At 39.3% G+C, this 15,734-nt stretch overlaps 1 protein-coding gene across 13 annotated transcripts in view; it reads left to right on the forward strand.

Moving 5' to 3' along the window:
* Positions 1 to 15,734, forward strand: part of EYA1 (EYA transcriptional coactivator and phosphatase 1) — a 306,480-nt gene that overhangs the window by 176,768 nt on the left and 113,978 nt on the right. For 6 of the 13 annotated variants that reach the window (XM_069466371.1, XM_069466372.1, XM_069466377.1 and 3 more), the window contains 3 exons: positions 2,382 to 2,459; positions 13,867 to 13,936; positions 14,257 to 14,402. In XM_069466371.1, coding sequence (XP_069322472.1) covers positions 2,382 to 2,459; positions 13,867 to 13,936; positions 14,257 to 14,402 — 294 coding nt within the window. Of the gene's footprint in view, positions 1 to 2,381; positions 2,460 to 13,866; positions 13,937 to 14,256; positions 14,403 to 15,734 lie in introns of those variants that run through there. The other 7 variants (XM_069466378.1, XM_069466375.1, XM_069466381.1 and 4 more) reach the window with 4 other exon arrangements.

The following is a 15,734-nucleotide window of genomic DNA, read 5'->3' on the forward strand; positions in this document are numbered from 1 at the left end:
ATAGTCAAGCTTTTGCAAAGTGATTATATTGTCCAATCTACAGAATCACAGACCTTAGCTTTGCAGAGACTTAGAAGTAATCTTGACTAATATCCCACACTGCGGAAGAATTTCTTCTTCACATCTTTTTCTAACAGTTGGGTGTAAAACGTGTGCTTGAGATCTTTCAGCAAGTTTGCTAGAATGGGAGCTGTAAGGCTCGAGGGGGGCAGGGACTGTGGGGGTTTTGCTGTCTGCTCTGTCTACAGTGTATGGCACTGTGCCCCAGCTGCCTTGCTGTGTTGTAGAGTAGCTCCAACTGTTGGAAAGTGCCACTTACCGCCATTTCTTCAAGCTTTGGTCATGGGCCTTGGAGTCAAAAACATCCAAAATTAAATCTTATTTCTGCCACCTACTGTGTGACCTTGGGCAACTTTCTAACCCCTCTAGTTTCAATTTTTACATGTGTAACTAGAAGACAATAATGACTAGGGAGTTCATGAGTGTGTTTTAAGACCCCCTTGAAGAGTTGTTTAAAAGGATTAATTATAATGTCTATAAAAAATCTGACACATAGTCAGATTATATGTGACAGGTACTTTATATGACCTGTTTCCATTGCAGCTAATCCTAATCTTTTGCTCAGCGTATTGTATTTGATTCTAAATTCAGAATCCCAGTGGTGATTTGTCCAGCACAGAGTGAAGTAGAACTATTGCTTTGTTGTGTACAGGGCATTACATAAATTTTTTTTTAAAGAGGTAAGGTTTGATGTGGACAAAAATGTAGGAAACTTAGAAACTGTGCACTAGCAGTGAAATACCGGCTTTCTTAAAGCTATGGCAGTATAATAGTTACAAAGAACGAAATCATTAGGTTGTCTGGTGGCTTGGAGAGACAAGGGAAATGTAGGCTTATATCAGAATTTATTAGCATCAACAAAGACTTCTGAACCCAAAACAACTGGCAGAAAAGTGAAAACTTCAGTTACAACTTCAGTTCCACTCTTCTTTGGTCTACATTAAAACAATCAGGCAGAGTGATTTCCATTAGTCTCACTGTTTTGTTTTTTTTTCCCCAACCTTGTTTAGAAACTATCTAAATAAATACTTTTTTAAAAAGTGACGATCTGATACATTTATAATGCTTATTCATGCATTATGCATTTAGTAAAATATTTGAAGGTCCAGGAGTTGCATGAATTTGTCTTCTCCTTGATGTTTGTAATAGATTGGTGATGTTGAAAGAAGAAAAAGCTTCATTTTCTTCATCATCTTTTCCCATTTTGCAGTGTGTTTACTTTAAAAGAGAAGCCTCCTCAAATATTCTCTTGTGGGAGACTTCATTTTGGGAAACATGTTATTGATGTGTAGGTATCCTTTAAAATATTACTGTACTCTTTCTGAAAACCTGTTAATAGGGAATGAATAACTTCCACTAAGTAGGCTCGGCAGATTCTGATCATGGCACTTCACCAGTACTTTCTAGGGAAAACAATAATGCTATTCCTTTGTTTAAAAAAACAAATCTAAAACTAGGGAGAAAAAAGGTAGATGTTTGAGGTGGTCTGGTTTTTCTGTTTGGTATGGATGCAGTAACACTGTCACCATATCAGTGGAGTGGATTGCTTTGGAGAATCCATAGCATAGATCTAAAAGTTATATTACAGGCCAAAGGGACTTGACCAAAGAGCATATATTTATTCCGCAGACTGCCTCCCATCAGTATTATTTTGAAATGGATAACTTCATTTCTGCTTCATTTGGATTTACTGTGTTTTTGGTACTCAGCATACATAAAATATTGAGAATTGACACTCAGATATGGCTAGGTGGTAATAATAATCCATTAAATCGAGCACTCCGTTTTTTGGCCGTGCTGGATAACCAAGAAAGTGCCTGTGTGCGTGTGCGAGCGTGTGTGTGTAGATATCTATGCACCTGTTCTTGCATGTCACGGAAACCTGTTGGTGTTAAGGACAGCCACTTATTTCATACTTCTTCCGATCTTTTTTTTCTAATCTTTTGATTCTGTTTGGCTAAATAACAAAAATTTTTATACAACCCCAGGAAATAATTTCACATCACATTATGTATATCTTGAGAGACAATCATTTATTAATAAGTAATTTAGTAAATGAATTGAATTACTTTTAGTTTAAAGTGCTTCTTTTAAAGGGTAACTTTTCACAATAGGTTGTTTCCTTAGGGAGAAAAAATTTAATATGTGAATGTCTTTTTAAAAGGATTCTTTTAGGAATATTAGTCTGATTTATGTTCAAATAGGAAAAGGTTGTTTTAAAAAATGAGTTTCTTATCAATATTTTGAATTTTATATGTTCTTGACCATGTCTTTACAAGTAACTATTAACTGGATATATCATATGTTGTTCATTTTTGTAGTTAAAACAGAGCCAATGAGCAGCAGTGAAACAGCTTCAACAACAGCAGACGGGTCTTTAGACAATTTCTCAGGTTCAGGTAAGAAATAAATATTAGGTTTTCATATTAATACTAAATTTTTTCTAGTTTATTTATATACATAAATATATCTGTGTCTGCATACCTATGTATGTATATGTATATTTACGTATGTATACATATAAAAATATAGCTTTGCTCAAAGACATATATTACCAATTCTATTTGTTTTTATTCAGTGTGATGAAGTGTTTGCTGAAAATACTGGTATCCAATAAAGGAGATAAAAGGGGTTTTGTTCTCCTTTCTTTTACTAAATTATCTTTATTATGCTAATAGTGACCCCCTACCATTGTCCTTCATTTATATCATTTTTCCAGTCATGCAGATCTGGGTAGGCATAATTTGGCTTCTTATGTCTTGTAGCCCCTAAGTAGCCTCATCGAGCCATCCTCCTAAGTAACTGTCAGGTCAGCTATAGATCTACCTTAAGTAGACTCTTAAAGAAGCATTAGTTTTTATTCTCTTTGAAATTAATAAAACCTGCTTCCAATAAACAAAATATTCATTTCACACCTGTCATAATGAAATTGCTGATAAGAAATTTACCGATAATAAAGTAACTATGAGAACGTGATTATATATTTGCCAAGTTACCCAGCCCAGCTTTAAAAATTGTTTATATCAGAGGTAATTTTTAAAATTTTAAACCTTTTCATATTATCTTCTGTATTTATAAAATCTCAACTGGAAATACTGTCCTTTCATAAATTTGTGATTGATTTCATCTAACTCTCAGGATCATTTACTTAATATGTACCACAACTAAAAGGAATTATATGTAGATATAAAAAGAAATGTAAATGCACAACTTTCATGCTAATGATAGCAGATGGACGCAATAAGGAAATAACAATGGGTGTTATGTCAATTTGTTCTTTCAAAAAACATTTACTAGATTTTGACTTATGCTAGGCAATGTGGTTGGTGCCATTATGGATTCATAGCAGTATGAAGTGGTCCTGTTTCAGGGATCGGTGGGATGAACAAATGACCAGACCATTACAGTGCAGTTTGGTAATGAATGCCAGTGGGAATCCCAGGGAGCCCTAGGAATACCCAGGAAGGGACCCAATGGAGACTGGGTTGGGGTGAGGTGGTCAGAGAAGGTGTTCTGGAATAGATACTCAGTCTTAAAAAATGAGTAGGAAAAAGGTACATGGAGAACTGGGGAGAGGGATGCCAACATATGGGGCACAGGGGGCTTGGAGCTTGGGGGAAGCAGTAATGGCTCAGTGTTCCTGGTGTGTTTGGCGTGAGCAGTGACATCGTGATGCAGAGGGAGGCAGGGGCCAGTCTCTGAAGAGGCTTGTGTGTCGAGCATGGAGTTTGTGTTTTAGTCCCAGTGCAGTGGGAGGCATCAAGGGAACGGCTGCATGGTCACATTCATATACAGAATCATGGCTGTGATGGCAGGACAGATCGGAGGCAGGGGAACTGAAGCGGAGAGACCCGTTAGAGATTTTTTTCTATTAATTTGGGCAAGAAATATTGAAGACGTGAGCTAAGGCATTGGCAGTGGGTGTGGGAAGATAATGGATTAGGTATGTTTATGAAGTAGAATTTATAGTCATCAGTGACTAATGGGTAGGGGGGTGAGCAAGGCAGAGAGAAGTTAAGAGCTGGGGAATCCAGGAGGGGCATGGTTGGTAAAGAAAGATGGGGACCTCAGTTTGGGGTGTGTTGAATATGAGGCAACATCCACCTGAAGATGTCAAGCATATTAGGGTTTGGAGCTCAGAAAAGATTTGGAATGGAAATTTTGAAAATGTATAGGGAGTTGAAGCTAGTTAGGTATAATAGGGTTGAAGACAAAACTCTGTGAAAGCCAGCATGTATAAGAGATGGGCAGAGGATCAAATGAAAACAGTTGAATTCAGGAAGAAGCAAGACTATTAACTGGAAGTGAAGGCAGGAAAGAATTTCAAAGAAGCACTGTTTATGTGACAGATTCATACACAGCTATTAAGAATTTTCAAAGAGAACTTAATGACATGAGAAAGTATTAAGTATATTAAGTGAAAAAGCAGGTTACAAAAGAATAATGTTCAGTATAACCACATAAGTTTTGTTTTTCTAAAAAGGCATTTGTGTGTATGTGTATGGGCCTGTGTGTATAGGTATAAAAATTAATGGTGATTTTCTCTGGATGGTGGAAAATAATTTGAATTTTATCCCTTCTACTTTTATCTTGTTTTAAATTTTTTTTTACAATACAGATGTATAACATTTATACTTTTAAAAAGTAATAATTTTAAAGTATAAGTTAAAAATCATATACTACAAAGATACGTTTTTTTTGAAAGAATTTTTGGAAAATAGCATTGCATCACTTTTTCCTGATTTTGATAACTGTACTGTGGTAAAGGAATTTTTTTTCAAGAAATATACACTGAAGTATTTATGAGTAAAAGGACATCATATATAAAGACTCCAAAAGAATGTAGAATATATATGGGTATGCATTCACCCACATAGAGGAAAGAGAAGATGAAGCTAATGGAATAACAAAATGTTGGGGAATTTGGATGAAGGCCATCTGGGAAGCGTTTGTGCTCTTCTTGCAACTTTAAAAAATAAAAAAGTTACAAGCATCAATGGTTTAGCCTATGGCGGTTTCAGTGGGCGGGTGGGTTTCGCTTTCTCTTGTCCCTACTGGACCACATTCCCTGTTCCTGTGTCTCCAGCATAGCTCCTGGCAGATAGTATGTGCTCCCAAAGTTTGTCAAATGAATGGAAGATTTAATAAGGTGAGGAAGCAGAGCCCAGGAAGAAAAAAATGTCTTTCAGGTACTGAAGTGGTCAAGGAAGGGAAGGGAGGGTGGTGCAGGAGAGAGCGGGGTGGTGTTTATGTCTGGCTGGTGTCATGCTGCTGACACAAAGTTGATAGAAGTGAAATTAAAGGTTTGGGCAAAACTGGGGGCTCATTGATGGAAGAAAGTCCCTGAAGGGTTAGCAATAGCATAAATCCAAAACAGAAGCTGATCATCCTAGAAAGGGAATAACGTTTTCAGAGAAACATTGGGGAAGATGCAATGGGAGGTAGTGCAAATGAGTTTGAAGTGGAGGAGGGAACAATACGTTGAGGGAATTCCTGTCTGATTCCACCGTTCAGACCCTCCAATGGCTCCCATTCATCTCTGGGTAAGAGCCAAATCCTTACAAAAGCCCACAGGCCCCATCACCCTCTGGCCTGGCTGCCTGGCTCCCTTGCTGCTGTTCCCCCAGTGCGGTTGCCACGCGCCCTCACCATGTACCTGCTTACCTGGCTCACTGCCTTCCAGTCTGTGCTCAAATCCCACCTTCTCGCCGAGGCCCACCCTGAGCATCCTGCTGAGGGCTGCATAGCTCTCCTCGCTCCTGCTCTCTCTGACAGGCTGGGTCCCCCACCGTCCCTGCCCCTTAACACTCAGAACCTTTTGCAAACTGTATCATTTTTTGTGCATTATGTTTATTGGTAGACTCTCACCCCATCAGAAAATAAGCTTGTACGGGCAGGCATTTTGTCATCTCTTATTCACCTCTGTATCCCTACACCTAAGACACTACCTGGCACATATTAGGGACTCACATGTTCACTCGATGAATTAGCAGGTACATGAATGAATGAATGATGGCTTCTACTTTTATTCTCTAAAGTGACTCGAAGTGAGAGTATTGATGGGCTCGTGAGCTTGAAGAGTTGGAGAAGATGGAAATAGATGCAGTGGAGAAAGGGGAAGTGTGAGGCTGCTTAGAAACATAGAAAAGGATTGGCAGTAGAGCCCAAGGTCCGAACAAGGCTGGAGCTAGTGAGCGTGGAATGTCTATGGTAGAGCAGTTTTTCCCTACCAGGGCTTAGCAGCTCAGGTGTAAAGACACTGGGCTTGATCCAGGGGCAAGGATTTGCCAGTGAGGGCAGGGGAGGATATGGAGTTAAGAGAATTGAGTGTATCAGTAAAAGAATGATTTAAAATAATTATTCATGTATCCAACATAAGTAGAAAGAAGGAGAAGGTAGGAACTGAAACCTTGAGAGAAGATAAGGATGTCACGGATCCTGCATCTCCTGATAAGGTTGGAGAATGTGTTAAATGAGAATAAAGGACAGAGATGATGCTCCTTACTTAATTTCAAACTCATGAGGCCTCCACCCCACGCTGCTGTGGTTAGTTCTCTCTACTTCCCTTCCTCAGCCTTCATTACTCCTTTTAAAATTGTTTTTGTCAGTGCCTGTCTTCCTGCTGAATAGTAGCCCTATGAGAACTGAGATTCTGTTTGTCCTATCATGGACAAAGGATAAGCACAAAGGAAATGCTCAGTAAATGTTAAGGAAATGAATGAATTGGTCAGTGTGGCTGTGGCTGGAGAACATGGAATGGCAGGGGAGGGTCAGGATGTGGTCTTGAGCTTGATAACTGAAGTAGAAGGCCAGGGTTGAGGTCTAGACAGAATGAGAAAAGTGTGACCTAGGATAATGCTGGGGCTTGTTAGGAGATGCAGCAAAGCACTGAAGTTTTTGATAAATACGAGGCAGTATCCAGGAGGTGAGTCATTCATGGAAGTGTTGAAGAGCTGTCTTGAACCTCAGAGAAGGGAAGGTTTTACCAGAGAGCAGAAAACCAATGGTTTGAAAGAAGCAGCAATTAAGATATGTTTTCAGGTCTTTGTGATGCCTGGAATCTGAGAAAGTCAGCAGCCTCTACTTGGAAGAGATACACAGGAGAAATAAGGGCTTAGCTGAAGGTGAAGGGGTTATTTGGTGAAGAGGCTGAAGCTATAAAGTATCTTGTTCTCCATACATAGATTGAGTATCTGTGCTAGACACAGAGGAGAAAGAATCCGGGAGCTAGGGAGTTGGGTCAAGGCGTAGAAAACACAGAGCACCAGGGAATGGATATTCTTTTGTTGTCTTTTACCTTTTCTTTCTTTTTTTAATGAGCAAAGATACAAAAGTCATGGCATGTTGGAGTGGCTGTGAATAGGGCTTAGGGTTTGGGGGGGAAAAAAAAAGAAGAAGTTTCCTTTAACTCCAAGCTGGTCTTTTAACCTTTGTGGTCACCATTCCTACGTTCTTCTCCACAATGGCTTAAAAATTCATATACACTTAAAAATCCCTATCCCAACTATTCTTAGTGTTTCAAGAAAATACACAACAAGGATAAAGAAGAAATGGAGCCACTCTGATGCTGGCGATCACTGTCTCCACCTCTGTCTTTCAAGGCACCCTAGCATCTTAAAGGGTTTAGGAGATGGTGAGCCTCACTCTTTTCCAGGAAGTCACTCAGATATCCTGGAATGGGGAGCATGAAGGGGAAGGGTCGGTTTTCCAAGGCATGAGGCTGAATTGAAAATCACAAGGTTGGTTATCATGCTTTCAAAATATTGTGATATTTTGCTCATGTACCGTTTACCAATGAAAAGCAATATTTTAATGATTTAAAATTTAAGAACAAGCTGGGTGTGGTAGCTCACGCCTGTAATCCTAGCACTCTAGGAGGCCGAGGCAGGAGGATCACTTGAGCTCAGGAGTTAGAAACCAGCCTGAGTAACAGCGAGACCCCATCTCTACCACAAATAGAAAAAATTAGCCAGGCATGATGGCGTGTGCCTATAGTCCCAGCTACTTGGGAGGCTGAGGCAGGAGAATTGCTTGAGCCCAGGAGTTTGAGGTTGCTGTGAGCTAAGCTGATGCCACGGCACTCTAGCCTGGGCAACAGAGTGAGACTCTGTCTCAAATAAATAAATAAATAAATAAATAAAATTTAAGAACAGTAAAGATTGAAAAGAATGTATTTTTAATATCTTTGCTGCTTCTGCCATTTCCACAAAGCCTACATTTGTTATTAAGTTGTTAAATAAAACAGCAGCTGATGATATTGATCATACAGAGTTGATGTCTGGTGGTATTAATATTTGAAAGTTGAGAATAGAAACAAGAATGCTTCTGGAGGACAAAAAATATCACATGTGACAAATATGGTTTCTTTATTTTTTTTAATTGCTCATAAACAGACATTACACTGGGTCTGACTCATTCTTTCAACAATTAGTTGTTGAGCACCTACTGTATGCCAAGCAGTGTTGTAGGCCGAGGGAATATAGCAGTGAAAAGTAGACAAGGTCCCAGCCCTCCTGGAGATTTCATTCTTGTGGGAGAGATGGGTAACACATGGGTAAGTGGTAGGTGTCAGTGTACGCAAATAGGCAGTGAACAGTGCTGTGAGGAAAATGAAAGCTGATCAAAGAATGTGATGGAGGAGAGGACGAGGGTCTCTCTTAGAGGACCTGCTCTGAGGAGATAGCATCTAAGCCGAAATCTTGGGGAAGTGAGGGAGTAAGTTTGGGTTAAGCTAGATGTGATAGGATAATGGAGGGCTTGGAGTTGAGGGTCAGGGGGTTGTGGCATGACCTAATTTATATTTTTAAGAGATCACTGTTGCATGGAAGGTGCTTTATGGGGAGGAGAGAGGAGAGAGGGTAGGTGGAAGCAAGGGAGACCAGCGTTTGCCTGACTTAGAAGAAAGATGACTGTGTTAGCTCATGTCTTCCTAGAAGAGCCACCCGTCAGGATTAAACTTGCCAGGATTTTGTTAAGGGAAAAGAGGGCAAAGGGAAGGAAGGAAGGTTAGGTTAGGTGGGAGTATCCAAGGCTTCCTTGCATCCTAAGGATGTTTCATCAAGGCCATCAGAGGAGTCCAAGGCCTTCCAGGAACAGGCTGCCTTAGTGTCCCTGATGCACTGTCATTGGTCAAGGGAAACCCTTTAAAATGTGGCCTCTCTGATTTTTGCACATGTGGATTCCAGAGCGTAGCAGCTGGGCCCCTGTTCAGGTACATGCCCTGCAGCGGGAGAACCAGAATGTGTCTTCTCTAGTTGTCGTAGTGTCGGTGATTGGAGCAGAATGATAGAGGAGAAGTGTGAAGTTGTGAGATTCAGGTGTGTGTTGAAGGGAAAGCAGACTGGACTTAGGACAAAAGGGACGGTGAGGAGTGGGGGAAAGAGAATAGTCAAGACTTACTTCCAGCTTTTGACCTGCTTATCTGACTGAATGGTGCTGCCTCGATAGAATGGGAGCCTGTAGGAGCAGTGAACTAAGGACATGCTGACTTTGAGGTTTCTGTCCTTCTTCCCAGTGGGTTCTCAAGCTAATGATTATTATTCACTTTGGATTCTCCTCTCCCTGCGAGATTTGAGGAGCTTCTTTAAATTATATGTTGGAACTAGGAAAAAGAACGGAATAACTGAAAACAACTGTTCTAAAACAGATAAGGAGGGACTGGTGGTCCACATGCTCCCAAGGCTCTGTGGCATGTGTACTCTGGAGTTTACTAATGGTAAAATGACCATTTTATTTACCTTGATAGATGATCTGGGGGTATTCCCTTTGCTTGGGGTTATTCTAGTCCCATGAAATTAAAATTAAATCTGACTTCCTAGATGACTGTTTAAGAAAGTTAAAGATGTTTTAGGCCATTTAGGAAAAAAATACTTGAAGTATAAGATGGCAGATTTTTGACTGTAGGCTGCGTAGAGCTTGCAGGGGTTTGGATTTAAGAGAAAGCCCAAAAGATCTGGCTTAATATATGGTACTTGAGATATTCAACAATTTTCAGTGTATATAATTAAATGGGTAGCAGCAAGACAGCATTGTAGGTTCTTCACATTTATTTCATAAGGAATACACTTTACTCCAACTTACATTGCCAAAGAGCTGAATCAGGTTAAGTATGTTTGTTTATAAATAACTTAAAATAACTGAACCATTGTTCAGATCATGTGGTTTTAAAAAATCTACTTAAGACCTGAATCTCATATTCTTTTTAAACAAATATTCTTTACTGGTGACTTGCCACGTGCCAGGCCCTGTCAGGTGCTGAAGAAACGGAGGAGAGCAAGAAGTCCCTGAAGTTCAGGGTTAGCAGGGGAAGGTAACCATCTGTATACTAGCTGTAATTCGATGGGATGAGTGCTACGTTGCCGATGTTTGTGACATTCCAAGAAAGTGCCAAGAAGGAAGACATTATCCTAAAGAGAAAATGATGTGTTAGTCCCCATGATGGAGCAAGTGTTTGTCAGGCAGAGGAAAGAAGAGCATTATAAGACAGAAGAGTCTAGTGTGAACAACCAAGGCAGATATAAAAATGCATGACACGGACAGACAGTCCTGAAGTCCAGGGAGGCCAGATAATACTAAACCCAGGAGGGAGTTGAAGCTTGAATCTCTTTGCATACTTTGCCAAAAAATTTGGCGTTTATCGCAGTTTATCGCAGTCAAAAGGTTGTAAGCTGGAGGGTGGATGTGAAGAGGTTTCCATTTAAGAAAGATCACTGTGGTGGCAGTAGTGAGAGCCAAAGGGCAAAGGGCAGCTGTCCCCAAGTGGGACACAGGGACAATAACTGTAGGCTGTTACACTGATCTAGGGGAGACATGATGAGGACCTGAACCGGGACTGGAATCCTGAGAGTAGGGATGGAGCACACAGGACAGATCAGTAGGCAATTTCTGGACTTGGGGTGGGTGAATGACTTAAGACTCATGAAATAGAGGGAAAAAATGAGATGATGTTGAGGATTCTAGTTTCTAGCTAGGGCGTCAGGAGATAGTATGTTTTGGTGGAAGATGTTAGGCCGACTTGGCTTCTAATACCAAGCTCCCTGTTTATTTGCTTGGATGTGTTACTTCCCTTCATCCCTGGTCCCTCCTGTGTAAAATGAGGGCAGAGAATCCCACCTTTAAACATGTTGCTGGACAGATGCTGATGCTGTCTGTTGAACAGAATTAAAAGTACAAAAGGAAGGGCGTATTCGGTACCACAACAAAGTGACTACAATCAATAATAAGTTAGGGTGTGCTTTAAAATAACTAAAAGAGTGAAACTGGAATGTTCCTAACACAGAGAAGTGATAGATGCCTGAGGTGATGGAGACCCTGATTACCACGATTTGGTGAATTCACGTTGTATGCCTGTATCAAAACATCACAGGTACCTTATAAAAATATGCAACTATTATTCACCCATAATAATTAAAAATTTTAAAAATACATGAAACTGGAGGAAAAAATAGGAAGGGCAAGTTTGGGGGCAAATATAGTGGGAATCTGGGAATCTGAGAAAATAAACATTTATTACACATACAATGTAGTGTTATTCACTTTATGTCCATTATCTCGTTTGGTCTTCACAACAATCTTATGAAGTACCGAGGTAGCATTACTGCCATCATTTTACAGGAGAACGTATTAAAGCTTAGAGGAGATAAATTGACTAAGGCCACATAGAAGAATTGGGATTTGAATCTGAGCTGAAATTAAATTCTGATTCCAGAACTTCTGTTTAATTACCACGCTCTGCAGCCTCCTAATTGTTCATCATGTAGATGCACGCATACTGTGCATATAATCTAAATCAAAGCTCCACAGAACAGACCTTACCCTGTGTAATATCCCTGATACCTCCTATTCTGTTGTTTGTATGGGGAAAAAAAAAAAAAAAAAAAAAAAAACAATTACTGGGTGCAACCTATTAAGTTGGGTTTATGAACTTTTCATGGGTCATGACCCACAGTTTGAAAAACATAGAGAGCCAGAAAAGGATAAAAGGGTTTCTGTGGCTTCCGCCATCAGGTGGCATTGTACTTTTTTGTTGTTTGGTTTTTAAGCAATTATTTTTCAGTCATATTCTTCCAGCAGCTCTGCTGGATAAGTCCACCTTACCCTGGGCCTCTTTTCAGGAATTAGAGAGAATAGAAGAAAGAGGTTGCAGCTGCAGATGACCCAGCCAAATGGTAGCCTTTATAGTTCCAATGTTCTCTCACTAATCCCTCCCCTCTATAAATTGCCGTATTTAACAAATCGTCCCACAGCTCCTTTGTGTGTCAGCATTCCCACGTGCAGCGGACAGAACCTGTCTTTGCATGTTTGCATTTGCAGCATCTAGCACCGCACCTGGAACAGAGTAGTGACTCAGTAAGTGCCAAAAGACGGGGCCACCAGCTGCGCTGGCCTGCCATCTCTGCAGTCCGAGTCCATCTGTGCCGAGCTGGCGGCCAGATGGTTGCAGTCTGGGAGCTTGCAAGAGTAGTACTAATCCAGATCTGTCCTATTGTCACTGGGTGTTAGGCCTCGTTTGTTTCACAAGGAGAGAATTATTCATAGATTTGGAGATTCTAGTCCAATTTACCACTGTTCTCCCAAACATGGGCTGGAAAATAAATTTGAGACACATAGATGTACTGATGTGACAACGTGAAAAAGACATAAAACTTTGAGTGCATGGAACCTCCTGAATGGGTTTGTAATGTAGAATACTATTAATAAATGTTAATAGTAAAGCCTCTGAAGACAGTGATTAGTAGTGGAAGAAGAAAATAAACCTCTTACATCTAATAATAATTGTACCCAAAGAATATGCATCTTAGCCAGGTAGAGATTAGGGAGTTTGAGAGAAAAATTTACATATATAGGTACAAATTCACACAGAAATATAAATATGTCTAGATATCTATATTCACATACATATATGTAAATAGAGCGTCCTTATTTACACAGAAGAAACTAAGAACTATTTTACAGCCTTAGGTGAATTAACATGGATTTTTGCTTCTTTGGTTCAGAGTGAGAGTGAAAGTACATTTGACAGAAGTTTACTGTGTTTCTGAAACATATTGAATCAAGTAAATGTGATTTCAAAGAAATTAAGTTCTGCTTGAATGCTTAAATACCTCTTTCAAAAAAAAAAAAAAAAAAAAGGCAAAAAAAGGTTTTTTGCTTGAACATTAAAGTTGAATGCATATAACTAAAAGGCAAAGGAACACCCAGATCAGCACAAGAAAAAACAGGCTTAGCTTGCAACTTGAGATGTTTAAGGTAGTTATAGGAATGCATTTTTACTATTATACAAAACGTTGCTGAATCAGTGCAGGCAAATAAGGATCTATCCTATTTCTCCTCACCTGAGAGAAGATTAGACCACGTTTCTTGCTAATACAGCCTCGGGTTTGTGTGTCCCTGTTGAGCACAGACAATGGACCACATGGCCTTTCATGGCCCTGCCCAGCCCTGCAGTTCAACTTCATACCTCCCTTTCAGCATGATTTCCAAACAGTAGCCGGGACACCTTGTCCTCTTAAAGCATTGCCACTGTAAAAGCCATTACAGCATGCTGACAGGTATTTAACAAGACTGCGACTGTGTTTTGTAAGAGTTTGTTTAAAATTAGAGCCACTTAATCAGTGCCTATCAGTTCCTTTTTATAGTTTAACTTTCTATTAGGTCAAACCCTATGAAATTGCCATTTCTGTAGGTCATAGAGGACAAATACCCGAAATTTCATAGGGCCAAACCATAGTTCAAAATACATCAATGCTTTCTACGTATTTTGTATTACGCTTGGATTATTGTGCATTGTTTGTTTGTTTGTTTCAGCAATTGGGAGCAGTAGTTTCAGCCCAAGACCAACTCACCAGTTCTCTCCACCACAGATTTATCCTTCCAAGTAAGATGTATTTTCTCTTAATCAATCAACTTTTCTGAGTAAACTTTTACCTTATTTCAAGTCATGTCTGTGCCCACATGTTCCATCTTAATTTAAATGAGAGTGTGTTTCCTAGAGATGTAAATATGTTTAAACAATTTATGTTGAGCATCATGTAGAAGAGACACTGAAGTCTTTCAGTGCTTTGTCTATTATATTTGAAAGTTTTACTTTAAGATACAGTCTTTAACTGGAATTTGTGATGTGGTTGTTAATCGGTTACCTTGCATGTTTCCATCTAATGCATGGGCTTTCTATTTTCTGTCATTTCTGACAAATAGCAGACCATACCCACATATTCTCCCTACTCCTTCCTCACAAACTATGGCTGCATATGGGCAAACACAGTTTACCACAGGAATGCAACAAGCTACAGCCTACGCCACATACCCACAGCCAGGACAGCCGTATGGAATTTCCTCCTATGGTGAGTAACCTGCCACTATAGCGGCGACGTTATCTAGTGGGCATACGTGTGTTTTTGAGTGGTCCTTACAGACTGTCAATCGGGGGGCCACTTTAGAAAGTGTTGTCACCTTTCATGTCTAAATTCGTATTATGATGATTTCTAAAGAGCACTGCGAGAACTGGTGGCTCCTTACCTTGAGGTCAGAGGTGGCAAACAGATTGCTTGGTTCGTGTGCCCTCTGGCTCTCATTTTTCTCCATGTATATCTCACCTCTGAGTTTGCCATCTGAGCACTCGGCTCTGGAATCCAAAATATTTTTGTGCATAGTTGCGATAAAACTTCTGTGAATGAAGTCTTTTGGGGTAAAGATTCATTTCCTATTTATCAGATGCACAGCTGTGATTAGGGAAGTACAAGTGGAATTCAACAAACTCTCACTCTAAACTTGAGGGTGGGAGTCTTCTCAAATTTCAGCATTATCAACCATTAGGGAAAGTGATCTGCACTTTGAAGAGGCAAATCGGGAAACATTTAAAGCTCACATCGCTGTTTGTTCCTCCCCACCTGGAGATTATCTTTATCTTGGTGTAATTTAACTCAATTGTTACAGGGTCAATACCTGTAAATTAAAAATAAATCCAGCAAAATCTCAAAGTTTAATTTTTAAAAAAGCCTTAGAATTTCGAGATGCCTTTTCTTCAATTGAATTGCAATTGCAATTTTAAACAAATTGAACTGAATAAAAATATATGAATTATTGGCATTTTATTAAGAAAAAAATAAAATTAGTGATCAAGAAAAAGTATGTGGACACTTGGAGGAAAGAACTAGTAGAATAAGTAATTTTGTACTTGTTTCACAGAATTATATTTTTTGTGACCAATATCCTAATCGTGCTTCTGCTGATACTGTTTTGTAGTACTCTTTTCTGCAATGTAGTGAAAGAATTACTGATGTTCTTTAAGCATTTCACTAATAATTAGATAAATTACCTTATTCCTCTTAATTCTGTCTTTACCTCAAACAAAATTGACCATTTATGAATTTCTTATGAAATATATAGAAATAAAAGTCTAAATTATATATAACTTCAGCCTTTATAGCTTTATTTCAAACTTGTCAGAACTGAATGTTATCTAGTTAGATGTTTTTAAAGTAGACTTTAGAAACAGCCTTAAAATGGAATTTCTGGAATTGTCTTTCATTTCCATAACTTTTATTCAGAAAGTTTCTCATGATAATATTAGATATGGGTCAAGTTTATCTGTAATTTACTTTCAAACTATTCGTGGGCTAAAAAAGAAAAAAGAATCTATGATTTGCATTGTGCAGCTTCCATGCTATCTAATA

Source organism: Eulemur rufifrons, chromosome 3, assembly GCF_041146395.1.
Source record: "Eulemur rufifrons isolate Redbay chromosome 3, OSU_ERuf_1, whole genome shotgun sequence".
Lineage (NCBI taxonomy): Eukaryota > Metazoa > Chordata > Mammalia > Primates > Lemuridae > Eulemur > Eulemur rufifrons.